At 42.0% G+C, this 16859-nt stretch overlaps 1 protein-coding gene across 6 annotated transcripts in view; it reads right to left on the bottom strand.

Annotated features, from left to right (window-relative positions):
* The window catches only part of RNASEH2B (ribonuclease H2 subunit B), a 44582-nt gene extending 30112 nt beyond the window's left edge, over positions 1-14470 (bottom strand). For 4 of the 6 annotated variants that reach the window (XM_075046274.1, XM_075046272.1, XM_075046271.1 and 1 more), the window contains exons 1-2: positions 14330-14470; positions 1594-1665 (exon numbers count right to left, since the gene is read on the bottom strand). In XM_075046274.1, the coding sequence (XP_074902375.1) occupies positions 1594-1665; positions 14330-14393 (136 nt within the window). In that variant the 5' untranslated portion in view covers positions 14394-14470. The remainder of the gene's footprint in view (positions 1-1593; positions 1666-14329) is intronic. The other 2 variants (XM_075046275.1, XM_075046278.1) reach the window with 1 other exon arrangement.
* Between the last annotated feature and the right edge of the window lie 2389 nt (positions 14471-16859).

The following is a 16859-nucleotide window of genomic DNA, read 5'->3' as shown; positions in this document are numbered from 1 at the left end:
AGACAGAAACTCTAGGGGATGGAGAGAGAACCTAGGCAGCTTTGCTCACAACTTTACCACTTCAATTAGTTGCTTAAGACTTGTGGTATGGTTATTTCCCTTCTTTTAGTTCAGCACTTTGAAAAATGCTTCTTGTGGTACTTCTGAATTGCAGGCTGAACCCTAGTTTATAGTCTTTGTAAGGGATATAAGTTCTGTCCTTTTTACCTGTCTATAAAAAGGACCATGTACCCTTTTATTTAATAAAGTGGTTAGCATGAATTCTATAGTGTGCTGAGTCCTTCAGCGCATATTTATACAATATCTGGCACCAGCAATTCATCTCTTAGACCAAAATGTAAGGAAAACACATTAATAGGGTGTTCTCAGTCCTTCCATTTTCAGACCCTATACTTATAATAGGCTACATAACTGAAAGTTTATGCAGGTCTATAAATAAGCTCCTGTAAATTCTGAAGGAACACACCCAGGCAATCATTGTACTTCAGGTTTTCCCCAGAAACCTTTCCCAAGATCTCTGATTCTACAAGGTAAACAGTTCTCTTCTTCCACAGAGAAAAGCAAATTAGTATCTGTGCTTTCAAAAACATAGCAAATTAGAAAGCCAATATAATACAGCAGGTGGAAAATATCTGTGGCTATATATTCCCACTGTAAATCTGAGCAATCGAAAAACAGGTATCATGATGAGTAAGTGATTTCACATTCAAGATCTATTGTTTTTAATTATTGTCCTCTTTCAAGAACAAGTAGCAGTTACTATGCTGTGGCATTAAAATGTACCTGGAGACTTTAGTTACAAACATATATAAATGAGCAGTGAATTTCAAAACAAAAACATACAACTTAAATCTACAGAAAACAAAGGAGCTAATGAAAAGGAAAAAACACAACATGAAACGTGTTTTTGAAACAAAATGTTAACCCTAACAGGCTTACTGCAAGTTTCTGTTGCAGTATGTCATACTCTGATTATTACATTACTCATATAATAATAATCCTTGACAAAAAGAAAAATCTGACTAGAAGAAAGTAACTGTGGGATGGTGGTGTCATTGTATCATCTGCATTTGCTGGTCTTTCCAATGTATTTTGAATTCAAAGTGCCTCATTATCTATTAATAAGAAAGAGACACCACCCCTTGGACCAGTGAAAGAAGAAAATTAGATTTAAAAACGAAAAGGCTCAAAAACCTTGGTAAGTATAACTGAATCACTTCTTCTAACTCTGACTATTTTTTTTATAGCATAAGATGAATGCTATGAAGCCTAAATTTGGATTAAAAAAAAGCCCAGGCTCAACACCCAACACTGCAAGCTCCCCAAAACTAATGCACTTAAAAACAGAACTTAAATTACAACTCTTTTTTGTGCTGCCAATATTCCTGATGAATAAACAGTTCAACCAATTAAAATTATAAAAGAAATCCTAAATGTTTGCACAGCATTAACTATCTGGCATCACCAGCAGTATCTTTGGCACATAAGACTTACACTATCATCATTATTTCAGCTTGCAAAATATGAATCTTTTGGTGGTGAAGGGAATCAACCAGAACATTAACAGGCTCATGTCACAATTCCAAAACTTGCCTGTGCTTGGATTGCGCAGTTTTGTAAACAAAGGTTCACTGTCAGGTGTCTTAGGGGGGTCAGTAGCAGACTCTGTAGGGGGAGAGGAAAAAGTTATGAACTTGTAAATTATTTCACATTCTGCAATGCTTCTCCAAGACATTCAGAATTAATTGGATTGACACTTTTTGAAAACTCACGTATTTTCTGCCTAAAAGTTATATGCCTCAGCCCAAATTCATCCTACCTGATCAAGACACCTAAATTATGATTCCAGACATCCTGGCACTCTCTATCTGTCACAGGAAAGATATGCACCTGGAGATGATTTAGATTTTGAAAACCACTTCCCCCTAGAGAGCCCCAGGCAAGAGAGCTCCTAAGTTTGACATCTCAGTTAAGTGAAATGAACTGATATGTTGCCCTGATTAGTCACAAAGACAATGAGAATGCTTTGGTAAGTTAGGCCAAGCAGAGTGTGGACATTAAAAAGTTAAAAGTGCAAAAGGTAAAATATTTGTGGGAAGAAACAGCGGTCCTCTAAAGCTTTCAGGAAGTCAGATTATGCAGGAATATGGGGCAGGAATTGTCTGAACAGTTGTTAATTCTGTGAAAAATATGCACACTTGTTTATCTGTTATGTATAATCTTGAAAAAGTGCATTTAATTCCCCCCACAGAAAAAAGAAGCTGAGAGAATACAGCACCTCTGGCTTAAGCCTCTGACAGCTGTTCTCTTTTCTGTGTCTTTAAGTAAAAAAAGACAAAAAGCAGAGCCACAAAAGTACGATTTCTCTCTGAAATTAAAAAAAAATTAGAAAGGAAACAGCTCCCACAAGGATGCTGATTCACGTCTGAAAAACGATCCATAAGGATCCCCAGTTAATTATAATGTATCCAAGTTCTCTTTGTAGGGAAAGTCTAACTTGTATTTATGAAAACAACTTCCCACATCTGAGTGAAGAACAACATGACAGCATCATCTTTCTTAGCTTGCACACTGCCAGTTCTGTCCCAATTCCTTTCATATAGGCATTCATCAGAGCAAGGAAAATTACTAAAGCGTTTCACATACATAACCAGTATCCAGGCCCCAGAGAATGGACTGACAGGGATCAGGCTGACGTTTGCATTATGGTGCTGCTGAGGAAAGCAGAGAGGAGCAGCAGAGGCGGGCTGCACAGCTATTCACAAGGGAGGCTGCTGGAGAGAACAGAAGTGCCACATCATCCTTCCCTTTTCAGCTGCATCCAGGAGGTTTGCAGAGAGGGAGATAGCACAGTTCTTTTCTATGGAAAACAGGCAAGTAGGAACCTCAAGTACAACCAAAAATAGCTGTCTTCCACTCTGGCTGAAAGCCTATCCCCAACACATCTAGAACGGACAGGTGGACTCACAGGCTCTTCATAGGCACCTCAGTGGCAAAAAGCACCCCAAACAACCCTCATCTTTCACATCCACTCCTGGTTATTCAGCCGTGTCACAAACAGAAATTGCCCAGATAAAGACATAAGCAGGGCTTAAAAAGCAAGTGTGTTTTGTGATAAAGTGTTGGACGATAATAGTTCTCAGAGTGGGTCGGAGAATTTACAGTCATTTTCTTCCCCTGAATTTTTAGCCGAGTCTTCAGGTGGCTTGAAAAAGTGCTTTTAATAGTTTCAATATAAGTTGAGGGGTTTTAACGGAAAAAGTCCGTATTTGCTAACCAGACTTGCTTCATATGCTGATACATAAACACACACGGTTGTCAAGCTACATTTGCCCTGGCAAAGGCAAACTTCAAATTTCTAGAGCTGTGTATATTTCAATTCTTGACCACAGTTTAACATTAGTGTATTTTTTGTTACTTTTTAAAAGACTACAGTGATTAATGACAGTGAAAGAAACACACTGCATGTGTTTACTTTGATGTGTTTCACATGAACATGTTAAAATATACACACTAAATGTGAGTTTCAAAATTTAAAACAAAAAGCAAAACAAAAAAAACCCCAAAGGAACTTTTAGCGCTCACTTGCTCTGCTTTCTTCATGTACAGATTTATGAACACCGGGAATGAGTCCAGCTGAGCCCTAAGTTGCATCTTGTATAACGTGAACAATTAAGTAGACAATCATTCCTAATGTAGCTGTTTTTAATGAAGTTCACATCTTTATTTAGTAGGTACGTTCTTTTCCTAACCTTCTAGTAAAACACTGAATTTATCCATCCCCGCTAAGCCTGGGAGACACCTGCAGTATAACAAACCCAAGGGATACAGTGTCCCATCTCTTCCTCATCAATCCTCTGCCTTCCTCACCCAGATAACTGCTCTCTATCACTAAGGCCTGCCCCATGCTATCCCAGGCTCAGCACCCTCTGCTGTGCCCCTTTGTATATGCAGCCCGGCCCCGCAGCTGCCTTGGCTCAGCCAGTAGCTCTTCCCCATGTGAAGAGAAGCACAGCTCTGCCCATTTAGTTCTTTGGTCCTCCCCAAGCTCTGCGGGGTTCACCACTGCACAGAGGACAGCAGTGGTCGTGCAATAGTCTCAGTTGCAGCCTTCGGTCCCAGTATCTCATGCTGATGGGATCAGAGTATACGTCACATCCTCCGCACAGCTGCCACAGAAGATGGATGGTTTACCAGAAGGGACACGCACACGCATGTGCACACACACAAGAAGAAGGGAAGGAGTGGGCAAAGGCAAAAGTGGTTTCTCTGAATTTCTTTTACCTTCAGTTTCCTCAAAATGTAGGCAATACTCCACTCCATTTCCAGGGGCACCTGAAGTATATTTTTGTTACAGATTGGCTCTACTAGATGTCAAGTTGGCAGATAAAAAGAGGCAATTGGGAGAATGCCTGCTTGGAAAACTGGATGCAATATTAACGTGGCCTTAAGGGCGAAGAAGGCCCTATTTATCTGAATTTAAACACTTCATGACTAGGAAAATGCTGAGCAAGGGATTTTTGAAGTTAGGTGTCCAAACCTAACTTGTGTGTGTTCTGGCCTTTAGCCAGGAAAGGTAACTGGTTTTCTTTAATGTCATTACATTTATCAGTCCTTGTATTTGAGCAAGGATCTCTTACAGCTAAATAAATAAAGACTTCTTAAAAAGCAGTACTATAGCAATTTTCTAGCAAAACTAAGAGTTAAACTGGGTCTTTTTTTTTTTTTTTCATTTTAAGGTTCGCATCCAGATAAGAAATAATCTTACAAAAAATAAGCAGACAAAAGGGACATTACAGGAAGAGCTTTTTTGTTAAATCCTAAAGGAAAACATCAGATGATTGCCACTATGCTTACTACAACAGTTTCCATAGCTCACCCCTGAGAAATGTGTTCATCTACAAGAACAACAAGTGAGAGAGGTAAGACCTTTCTGACTATTATACTCTCTACCAACTGTCTTGCAGCTGTAAGCTGCCGGTAACACACAGTCAGTACAGGTCAACTTACTAACAGATGTGCCAGTACAGCATGCTATTCTCCTAGGACAACATTCATTCCAAGGATACAAAAAACTGATACAAGGGTACATACGGGCTCAATTAATCCTGTCCCAAGGAGGCATCTCAATTAGCAAGCCACTCTCTAAATTGCCAGGGAAGACAGATGACAGGCACTTCCAGGAGGCAGCTGAACCCACCTAAAGCCTAAACCCACCTGTATCATCCCCTGCAAGCATACGCCTCTGTCTCCATCAAGCTTACGGACACCTCCAGCAACACAGAATGAATCCAGATACAGTACCACTACAGCTATACCAGAGGAGGGAGTTCTGAGGCAAGCACAATGCAGGACAATTAAAAGCCAACACTGGGCTGATAAGTATGTCTACCTTGCTTAAGTTATAGTCTTCTGTCATTCACTACTAACCAAATCACACGAAGTCCATCTAAAAATGTGGGTGATATATCCATCAGTTGTATTGGAGTCTGCAGACGGAACCTCAGAGTCCTGAAGCCGAGGGAAAGAGACTATAAAAGCTTAAACAAAGCTTTCCATTACAGAAAAGGAGAAAAGCCTATCGTATTTCGTGGAGGTCAGACACACAACCAGGCAAATTCTATAAAAAATATAAACAGAACAAAGTGAAAATGAACCAGCTGTCAAAGGACTTCTGGCAATAACTTCTTCCACAATGGATAGATATGAGGCACTAATGAATCTGGCCATTAAAAAAGAGAGTGTTAGCTGGTACAGCAACATGAATAAATTGGAAAAGAACATAAAAACTCCCACTAAGATCTATGAAAATGTTACGGATGATGCAAGGTCTATTCACCTTTTTTTTTTTTAAAAATTGCTTATAGAATACTATATATAACAGACTAATATCAAGTTATATGGAATTCCCATGCAAAAAGCTGCCAGCCAAGCAAGCAAGAAGGCTGTAAATATCTGTCAATTGCGTAAGAGGAAAAAACCCTCTGAGAGCACAAATTTCCCTACCACCATCACCCTGCAAAAAAACAGGATTATTTAAAAGTCTGGAAATATAAAGTTAAGATTTCATTTAAAAACAGATATTAAACCATACGTCACCTACACAAGTCTTTTCCATTCCCTTCTTAACTTCTAACCATGCACGAAAGGTGTGTCAGATGGAGACATTATGATGGAGCCCATTAAATGGACATTTTATGGAAGACTTTAAACTATGTAGCCTAAGGGCACACAGACATGTTAGATCTAATAATCATTTTATTTATGTTCTTTTTAGAATCAGTCAACCCTGAAGTAAATGGTTTTAATTCAGTGCCTGTGTCCTCTGTCCTGCAGCATGCCCTGAAAAAAGCCCAGTGAAAATTAGTTAATAAATCCAGTACTTCGTATCACCCAAACTTTTGACAATTTTCTAAGTTACAAGGTAATTAACTATTAGCATAATGACGCACAGACTACGAATACAGTTTCATGAATGGCTTCAAATGACCAAAGATCACAGGCTATTGAAAAGCAGGGTCCTGAGATCCCCACCTCTGCTCCCTCCCTGTTGCACATCTCTGCTTTCTTTCCATTCAAGCTAGCAACCTCGTGGCCACACAGCATGGCGGCTCAGTTCACTGATCCAGCTGAGAAATAACCAGTCAGAAAAAAGAAGTATTAATTTTCACCCAGATCAGTAAGCTATTCTCACTCACCAAATAGTTACACGATCACTGGAACAAGAGGACAGAACCCATAGCAGGAGATGGCACAGAATATAACCTACTCTTTATGTGACACTGGGGGTCTTTGACCATTGTAAGCTAATTAGAAAACTAGATCGTATGTGACTTTACAGAGGTGGGAAAGCAAGAGATGAGCCACAAGACTACACTGTTGTTTCTGTGGCTCACAATACTCTCAGGGGAGTACTAAATGGCACACAGCTCGATTTACCTCTGCAAACAGCATCTTTTGCAGGTGCTTAGATATAAGGTATGGCTTTGCACTTGCACACACTTGATTTTTGGAAATATCTTCTTAGTTGTTACACAGTTATGTTAACTTGATGTTACCTCACCACCTTACCCTCTCCTTGACCATACATAGTAGTAGTACTAGTATCAGTGAAGGGACTTTTGCCATGCCTGTTGTAAAAGACAGAATGGTTATCAGACTGGTAACCACAGCATTTATTATTTGGTGCCCTAAGGAAATAACATTTAATGTGACAATTCACACCCCTTAAAGTCTTTCTGGCTCCCACTTTACCTGAAAATCCTATGATAAAACACAATGACACCTAAAAATGGCACTGTCTTCTATCTTGAGCAAAACTTCACATGCAAATGCTACTTGATGGTTTGAGTGGTCTTTTGCTCCAGTACAGAGCTATGTAATACAGCTAAATATTAAGACTTCTGCCTGAGAGCATCTTTTGGCTTCCTGTTATGCTGGCACAGTTCACTTCTTAGGCCAAAAACACATGTTTGTGGACTCACTGGCAGCAATGGACAGTACCAATTCATCCATTATTGAAATCTAGATGCTAGCAGATCATGCAGGGGTTTGAGCTGAATGAAGGAGAGGTCAATCTTGAGAAGTTCAAGAACAGGTTATCACTTGAAAGGATAAAAACTTCATACTTCCCTTTGCAATATTTATAGGGTCAGCACTGGTGCAGCTGTATTACTGGCTGAATCAGCCCTATTTCCATGCGCAGAGAGGCCTAAGTTGGCATAAGCTGGTCTCTTCCAAGCCAGATGGCAGAAAGCAGAAGTAGGAGATGGTGTTACACATTAAAACATCTCTTTTCAGTTACTTTATTTGCTATGCTTCCTTCTGGCTCCTTAGCTTGCCAGTTATATCTGCTTTATACACAGCTGAGCTCAGTATGCCTTTTAAGAGATGACATATAAGAAATGGTGCAAATTACCTGCAGGCAGAAGGCTTTGTTCAGGAGATGCAAATGCCTATTTAGGGGGAGGTTAAGTAAAATACGCCCACAGAGTGCTAACTTCTAAAATAAGCAGATTCACATTCACCTTACTAAAAACGTGTATAAATACATGCATATATTTTATATAATCTTTCTACTGTTTTAAGTCAGCTGTTAAAATACTTACATATTTGTTTATTGTAAACACTATTTCCAAGTTGTTTATCGCAATTATTCTGGAAGTATTAATGTTCAAGTATCCTGCTCAATTTTGACATTCATTTGACATTCAACTTCTGAATCAAGCTCCCTAACAGCTCAGCAGTGTGGTTTTTAAAAGCTGAATAAAAGCATGTATCAAAGCATTAAGTGCAAGGTGTAAGAATGGAAAAAAAATAAAAATAAAACCTACCTACTTCAGATTTTAAAGCAAACTACTTTTATGCATTAAGTATTCCACAGCTTCTTTTGCTATGACATCTTCTCTCAATATGGCCCAAAATTTTCAAGTCAAATGCTTCCTCTGTTGTTGCACAGAGACAAAAGTTCCTTAGTCTCATTTGAAAGAACGAAGGATTAATTTAATGTGTGCTGATGCCCTATGGTTTGGCACAGTCCATTTATTTCTGCCTCCATCTGACTTTTGGCATATATGAGATTTGTTCAAACAGCTTGCCAAGTCTAATGTGAAACTGCTCCTTTTATTTTTAAATAAGTAATTCCTAAAAATAATAGGATTGTTAAATTTCCCTCCCCCTTTGCAATCCTTCCAGTGCTATTCATATGGCAGTTCCCATAAAACAATAAAAAAGCTAATCAATTTACTGTTTAAGAAAACAGCAGACTGAAAAAATGTAGTCAACTAAACTTGTCTACTTCAGAAAACTAAAGGTTGAAAATAATTTTCAGCTTGCAGCTAAGCCCTACTTTTTCTCCTAATACAGACAAACACAGAACAAATTAAATATAGCAGTCTTAACTTTAGGTGTAGAGTGGAACACCAGACTTAGAAAACTGCCTTCAATTCGTAACCTCTTTGCTAAAACCAGTGAAGGATATAAATAGTTCCAGTTCTGACATAACACCTATCTCTGAGAAAGTGTACTGAAAAGAGACTGCCCTTCACACCCATCCTGTTAAGCAGCTAGTGTGATTTTGGTTGCTATTGGTAAGACCAGTTTGAAGCCATTATGTAAGAATGTTTATTCTTATTATTAAAGCCCAGATCAGATCTATGTCACGCACAGTGACTTTATCGCAGTATTTGAGGGTTTTCCAGGGCTCTGCCCTTAGAACCCTACAATTAGGTGGGGTCTCAGTATTATTTCTCTCTCTAGAACATAATTTCTAGTTCTTATGATTTTCAGAGAAAACATTAAAAATGGTAGTTCCATGGGCCCAGCTCACAAAGCAAATTAGAAATGTTCTGTATTCACATAAAAAAAATAAATCTCATCGGTTCAGGTATCAGGATTTTACAAAAATGTATATGAATATGCAGTAAACACAGACAGACTCTCCTCTACTAAAGCACATCATTAGCAACTTTCTAGCTGTGAGATGGCTAGGTTTTAATCCTCAGGAGCTACTTCTTTTCCTTTGTACCTGTTCAGTAGCTAGACCAATACAACAAGAAGCCTGTATAGGAAGCTCTACGTTCTCAAGGGTAGAGCGGGGCTTAGATACAAGGGTAACATAACATCCCTGATTATCCAACTACTATGGGAAATGCAGAAAAGCACAATCTGGAAACTCGGCCACCCACCAATGAAGTCCATGTGGGTCCTTCAGGACTTATTAGCACTTTGGTGTCTCTGTACCACGATTCCTCCAGAACTCCAAATTCCGGAGGTCTTCTTAACCATCAACATCAACTACCCTGCACAAAGCAAGTTCAGATCCGGATTTCCAGCCAAGCTAATAAAACCCCCTGGAACGTGGAGCACAGCACAGAAACACCCAAGTGGGTCTGCACAGAGCCAGCTTGGGTCCATCAGGACTTATATTGTTCAGACACTGTCTGAAAGCAGCTGCACTGCAAAGCTGGTCCTGGAAACAGCAGAGATGTGTTAACATGGCACAGCACTTGAACTAATAAACTGTTAGTGCTGAGCTGACTCTGCTCTAGGCCAAATCTGGTGCCTGTATATCCACAGCATAGTTAATCTGCAACTGGAGAAACCACCCAAAGAATTGACTCTATTTTCGAGCCCAGCGTGCACAGCTCTACCCCTATCCACATGCCCAAGTTTTCTGTCCTCATCACCTCCCTCCATATGACCAATCCCTCCATCTACCCTCTTCCTGTTTGTTCATCATTTTCTTTCTTGACTATTCACATCCATTTCTCAACCTTCCTCTAAATGTCCATGACAAGGCTGCACAATGTACACCAGCACTTTCCAGCCTTTCAGGAGTGATTAATATGGTTACCACCTTCTCCTCATCCTACCTTCTCCACCAGACCAACACTTCCTAACTCCTCTCCCCTTGACTTCTGGCTTCCCCTTTGTCCTGCCCTTGGTGTTTCAATCCCTAACAGAGGGACAATTATGCTTATAGAAACAAAACTAAAAGATGATTGTATTAGCATATCAAATCATCCTGCCTCCATGGAAAAAAATAAGTATCAGCAGAAACACCACCACAAGAGCTCTCACCAGGACAAGGGCAGGCTACCATTTCTAAAGGTAAAATGTGCTACCTCACCTAGAAGTTGCTTACCAGCCAGCCCAGGTATAACTGCCTGAGGCTCTCCCTTCCCTTCCTACTCAGACTTCCCTTGTGTGACTCTCCCATGCCAAACCGCCTCAGTGTCTTGGTGTGGCAAAGGGCTGGTGAGAGCAAAGACTGTCATCAGGCTGCTGCTAAGATCAGTGAATGAGGAAAGAATGCCATAGGAAAGAATGAGGGTAAGCAAAGACTTACTGAAATGAAGCACAGGGTGACTGGCCTGCTGACTGAACATCAACTCTGCCCCTCAGCTCAGGCAACTCTGCTCCCCCTTCTTACCTTCACCCATCTCTACAATCCACGTCAAATACCTGCTGAGTTGTGTGGTTTGTAGCTCTGTCCTATGATGTGTAGGCACAAGATGGACACTAATGATCAAAGTTTTACAGTACTGGAAATAAAATGGTAAAGTTAACCACTTGCAACAGAAAGTGACAGAGTCTGGCCCTCTAGAGCAGTTCAAGTGGGCTGGGATAACACACATCATTGGTGAAACCACCACTCCAACTGCATTACTCCTCTAGCCATAACCATGACTTCAACAAAGAACATGGGCAGTTCTACCTGACAGAGGAGATTCCTTGTTTCTGAGCTGTTTCCAGAACACTGAAATCAATATAAAAATTAAGAAATCAGAAACAAGATTGAAATTTATCTCCTCAGTCATCAAACACGCTTTGAACAGCAGAGCAGCAATTTACTGTCTATGCAATATAACCTAGTGTATAAATGTGTACTGAAACAAGGAAATTAGTAATAATTTTATAACCTTTAACACTAAAGCAGACAAGCATACTCTGCTCACTTTCTACAGCAATTAGAAAATGAAATCTGCCTACTTTTTAGCCACTGTGTTCCAGATATCAACCTGGTGCTGTCAGTGCTGAAGTCCAAATAAGAAAGAATCTCACCTTCTCTTACATGCGCTTTTTACGCAGTTAAGTGTTTCTACATGTCACATAAGCAGCAAAACCCCAGTCAAGAGACTTGTGCAAAATCAGACAGATTCTCAGAATGACATAGTAACTAAAGAATCAGAGCAACACATGCATCATCATTCAGAACTCCAGCCATATCTTTACCTTGTTCTAGGAAGCTACTGTTGAACCTCTAACAGTCTGAATGATTGAAAAATATTGATACTTAAGAAAGTAAGTTTCAGTTCTCATTGGTTTACTTCTATACTTCTGACAGACTTCATTCTTTTTTAGACTAAGATATCTAGTCCCTCTGCAAAACTAGTCACCATCTCCATCCACACAGGAACTTTTAAGATGTCACAATCAAAGCAAGAGGAATGGCATATATCCAAGTGGAGATGTTATAAGGTTGCGTAGGATGGTATACATTATTAATCTTACAGGCTGCTCTAGGAGTCAGACTACCCAGGTGAGTAGTTAAAACTAACTTAAGCACTTGAAAACGGGACCTTAGAAAGTGCGTTTATTACAAGAAAAGTTTTGGAGCTTCTTGGATAGCATTAAAACACACCTTGCTCCTTCCTCCCACTATGCACAGCATAATGGCCACAGATACAAGAAGATAAATAGGCTATTTACACCTAGGTGTTGGTAGACTTATTAACAAATGGTATTAAATCCATATCCAGAACTAGATCCTGCAATTATTTACATGAGTCGTTTTTATGCATGTATGCAGCATAATGCCATGTGGGTATTATGAAGACACAGATTGCCATATGAATAAAATTTAAGATACTCAAAGAAAAAGCATGTTTTGTTATAAATCCAACTGCATCCACCTTCACTCCTAAAAGTAATCAGGTCTTCCTACTACAAATTCTGCTAAATGGCCAATGAAGAACTTCTGAGATCCATTCAACAAAACAGTTAAGAAATACAAAACTTTGAAAAGTGACAGACATTAACTTTAAAAATCTCTTTTCTGAAAAAAAAAAAAAAAGAAAAAAGTTAAAATCAAACTAAAATCATTAAATCTATTTCATTTCAGAAGTCCTATTCATAGGATTGGAAAGTCTCATCAGCCATGGAGTTCCGAAATTATCAGTCACAGATTTTTTTTAAAATCACTATGTGCTTTGAGGTTCTACTAAGACTTAATAAACTTTCTTACAGGTCTGGAGTACTATATAAATTTTGACAGAGCTGTGCTGGCATAATTGGTAATGCAAACTGTCTGGCTTCATGAAAGTTACAAGCTCTGGCTCCAATCCTGCAAACACTTACTGAAAAATTTAACTTACTGCACAGAACTGACTACTCATGCATAAGTTAAGCATATTTGTAAATATTTGCACAGTACGGACATCTGTTGGCATAGCCAGTCATCTGATACACAAGATTCAGCTTTAAATCCTAGTCTGCAGAGAGTCAATATTAAAAAACGGAATTCCTCAGTTATAAATTCCTCTCTTAGGCATCAGGCATGTCGGATACCAAAGGGTGGGATTGAAAAGTTAAAACCAGAGGAAGAGAGGAATCAGTGAGATCAAAACAATTGGTTCTGTTTCTCATGTAACTAGAGAAGCCTGGTTTGTCACAGATGCATGTCTTAAGACTGAACTCCTGCCTTGTTTTCACCCTCTGCTGAACTAAGCTCTTGCTATACCTTTCCTTCAGTGGAGCCATTTATAGCATTTCTCACATCATTGCCAACATTTTCACAAAGCTCATAAAATTACTCCAAAGAGCTCCTCCTTTTTATCAGGTTTGGTTGAAATTAACACTCAAAAGTTTTGGGTGGGGTAAGAAATAGGCACAGTACAAAGTTGACCCACAGAGAATTGTGGAAGTTGCATTTCCTTAGGAAATCAAACTAAAAAAAAAAGCAGTTACAAAACGCCTCCTTCCTCTTAGTGTCTTGGAGTTTGAGCACATCCTATTTCACTCATCCTCTTTTAACACAAAAACTTTTTGTCATCTATGAATTTAAAATTCTAAAACCTGATACTAGGCAGAAATAAATGTAAAGGGGGAAAGGCATCTTCCCATTTATTCAGTGCTAAGTGAGAGAAACTAAGCCTACACAGTGTTTAAGGCCTTGTGTAAATATATTGCATCTGCAGAGCTGCCATGGGGAGGTCTACTTCTTTAGCCTGTTAAGGAGGAAGAGCCGAGGAGATCTCACTCTGGCTTAGGACTTACGGTTTCCAAGGAGTTTGTTTTAAAGCTGAGGCTTAGGGCACTAAACCGTTTCTTTCAAAAAATGCAGGAATGGACTAAGGGGATGGAGGCAAGGTGGGCTGCCAGCAGCAGGGAGACGATGGCGAGGCTCCATCAGGGACCTCGCTGACAAGACCTCTCTTCTACAGCTCCTCCCCCCAGGGCTCAGAACGCTGTTTGCAAACCGGGGGGGAAGCTGACTTTTGGAAAACCCTAATGACACACCAAACCAAAATGCAGTGAGGGAAACAGGGTCCCTGGAGAGGAGAAAGGGAGGTACTCTGTAGGGCCTTGTGTAAACCTGTGTCTCAAAACGTCCTTACCACACCAGGGCTGGGGCTAGCCGCACACAGCAGCCCAGTGACCTGCCCCAGCCCTCAGAGAAAGGCACCCGTGTCTCCTGCCCGAGCGACGGCCCAGCCCCGCCGCGATGCGGGCGAGCACCGCCAGGGCCAGTCAGCGGGGCGCGGTGGAGAACGAGAGATCGGCGCTGCGGCAGAGCCTGTCCCACCTCGGAGCCCCGCTGGGTTACCTGGTGCAATGAGCACCCACTGGCCTGGGTGCCCGTCCGCGGGATGCTGCTTCGCTCCGTGCATGCTCCGTAGGCCCCGACCACCACCGCCGCCGCTCCCGCTCCCGCCGCCGCCGCCACAACATGGCGGACGGGGCGGAGCCGCCGCGGGGGGAGGGGGGGGGAAGAAGAGAGGCGGGAAGAGCCGCCGCGCGCCCCCGCAAGCCCCGCGCCTGGCGGCAGGACGGCGCCACCCCGCGGGCAGGAGAGGGGGGGGCGGGTGGCAGCCGGGGCCCTGAGATAGCTAGAGCGGCGCTGCCCCTCTTCTCCCCCCCCTCCCACGGGGAGGGAATGGTACAGGCCATTGCGGGCGGGACAGGGAGCGGCGAAGTCTCTCCTGTCACTTCACCTCAGCCCGGCGGCGCTCTGGAGGCGGCTGGGCCTGAGGGGCTGGAGGGAGGCGGTCAGTGCTGTGGAGCTCCTTTCCCCTCTGGGGAGCGGACGGGCAATAGGGCTGCTTTCCCACACACGTCTATCCCCCCCCCCCCCCCACCTCACACCCTGAGGGCTGGCAGGCAAAGGCTTCCTTTCAAGCCTGTCCCGTCACAGGCGACCAAACGGAGGGGTCTGTGGCAGACGGTGGGGCGGCTGTAGCTGAGCAGGGCCTGCCACTGCCCCGTCGCTGCCAACCTCTGGCAGGAGGCAGCATCTCTGCCCAAGGCTTTGTCTTGAGAGGGGCACAGCTTCGATTAGGCGCGATGAGTTTGGATCTAAGGGCAGAACCGTAGGGCCACGGAGGTAGTTAATGGATTTGAGCATCTGACGTGAGGAAAGGCCGAAAGCTGGGGCTGATCAGCCTGGAGAAGGGAAGGCTCGGAGCAGGGGGGATCTTAATCCATGTACATAAATACCTCGGGGGGAGTGAAGACGAGGGAGCCAAGCTCTTCTCAGTGGTGCCAACTGACAGGGCTCAAGGCGAAGGGACAAACTGAAATGGAGGAAATTCCATTTAAGTGTAAGAAAAAATGCCTTTAGTGTGCGGGTGGCGGAACACTGGAGAAGGTTGTCCTGAAGGACCGCGGAGTCTTCATCCTTGGAGATGTTAAAATCCCAACTAGACACTGCCCTGAGCACCTGCTGTAGCGGGCCCAGCCCTGAGCAGGGAGCTGGACTAGGCCCTCTCCAGAGGCACCTGCCAGCCTCCACCATTCTGTGGAACTTTGGTCCTCCGAGGCTGGGCATGGGCAGAGCCAGAGTCCCCTCATAACAATCATCCTCCTCAGTGCATAATATGATCCTGTTAAATAGGTCCTGTACCTATCACACCAAGGAGCCATAGTCACAAAATAAGATCCACACTTACGCATATTTTCATGCATATGTACATAAAATTAGCTTACCAACGCAAGAATGGGTTGACGGCCACCATCCCAGAGTTCTGGGGGCCAAATATCACATGTTATCAAAAGTATTAAAGTATACATATCACTTGTAAATCTCAGAGATATGAAACAAATATTAAAAGTATATTAATGTCTATGCCTCAAAACAGAGCAGAACTAACCAAGGCTAACATATGCAAAACAGCTGAGTTGACGTAAGGCTGAAAAAAAAAAATCCTGAAGTTTGAGCATATATATTCATAACTCTGAGATTACATTAATCTAAATTTGTTTTATTTTAATTTTCCTGATTTTTTTCCCTGTTTGAAGTAGGACAAGATCTAAGCGCCAAAGACCACACCGCATCATGTGTTTTGAAGCAGTTCCCACTGAAATCACTTGCTTTCAAGGTGACTGCAATTTGCTGTAGCACACGCCTGGATTGCAACCTTCCCTGATGGGTCTTGTAAAACCCTCCTCAGTACTTGTGTTAGCAAAGAAAGAGGCTCCCCACTGTTGTGTTGTATTCCGTACAAGAGCGCTGGAAGAGCAGAACAGAGCTGGTTGCTGTGGTTGAAACCTTCCTAGAAGGAAAGCCTTCCGTATGGAGAAAAGTTTCTCCATAAATAACAACATCGATTTGGCCTCCAGTCCTGAAAATGACGCCTTGCAGGCTGTTGTACACCGCTGAGCTTAACAGAGCTCTGGAAGAGCTGGGAATCCCACCCTGCCAGTCTCCAGATGCAGTGTGTGCCAGGGTGAAGTCTAGAGGCATAACCTGCAGTTGTTCCAGACATCCTATTTCCTCTCTGACTGTGGCATGTGATGGAAATGTTATAGCAAATGTTGCTGCTCATTTACAAAACTGACTTATTAAGCTCACATTTTTCAAAGCACCAATCCATCCTTATTTAGGCAGCTGGTAAGCAAGCTAATTTTCAGAGGTGCTGAGTACTCCTAACATCAATTGAACTGAATGGATGTTCCAGCTGTTCACTTCTTTTGATTTATGAACATCTCCCACTATGTCTAGATGCATATTGGCCTCAGGATCTATAATGTCCTTTTCCAGGAACTTACAGATAGAAATGTGTTTCTCAGATACTTCAAAATGCCCCAAACGGAAATTCTCAAATGGGCCTGAACAAGGCTCTAGAATGACATCAGTT

The sequence above is a fragment of the Buteo buteo genome, chromosome 14 (assembly GCF_964188355.1).
Source record: "Buteo buteo chromosome 14, bButBut1.hap1.1, whole genome shotgun sequence".
Taxonomy (NCBI): Eukaryota; Metazoa; Chordata; class Aves; order Accipitriformes; family Accipitridae; genus Buteo; species Buteo buteo.
The sequence above is the reverse complement of the archived record's forward strand: the minus strand, read 5'-3'. Positions and strand labels throughout refer to the sequence as shown.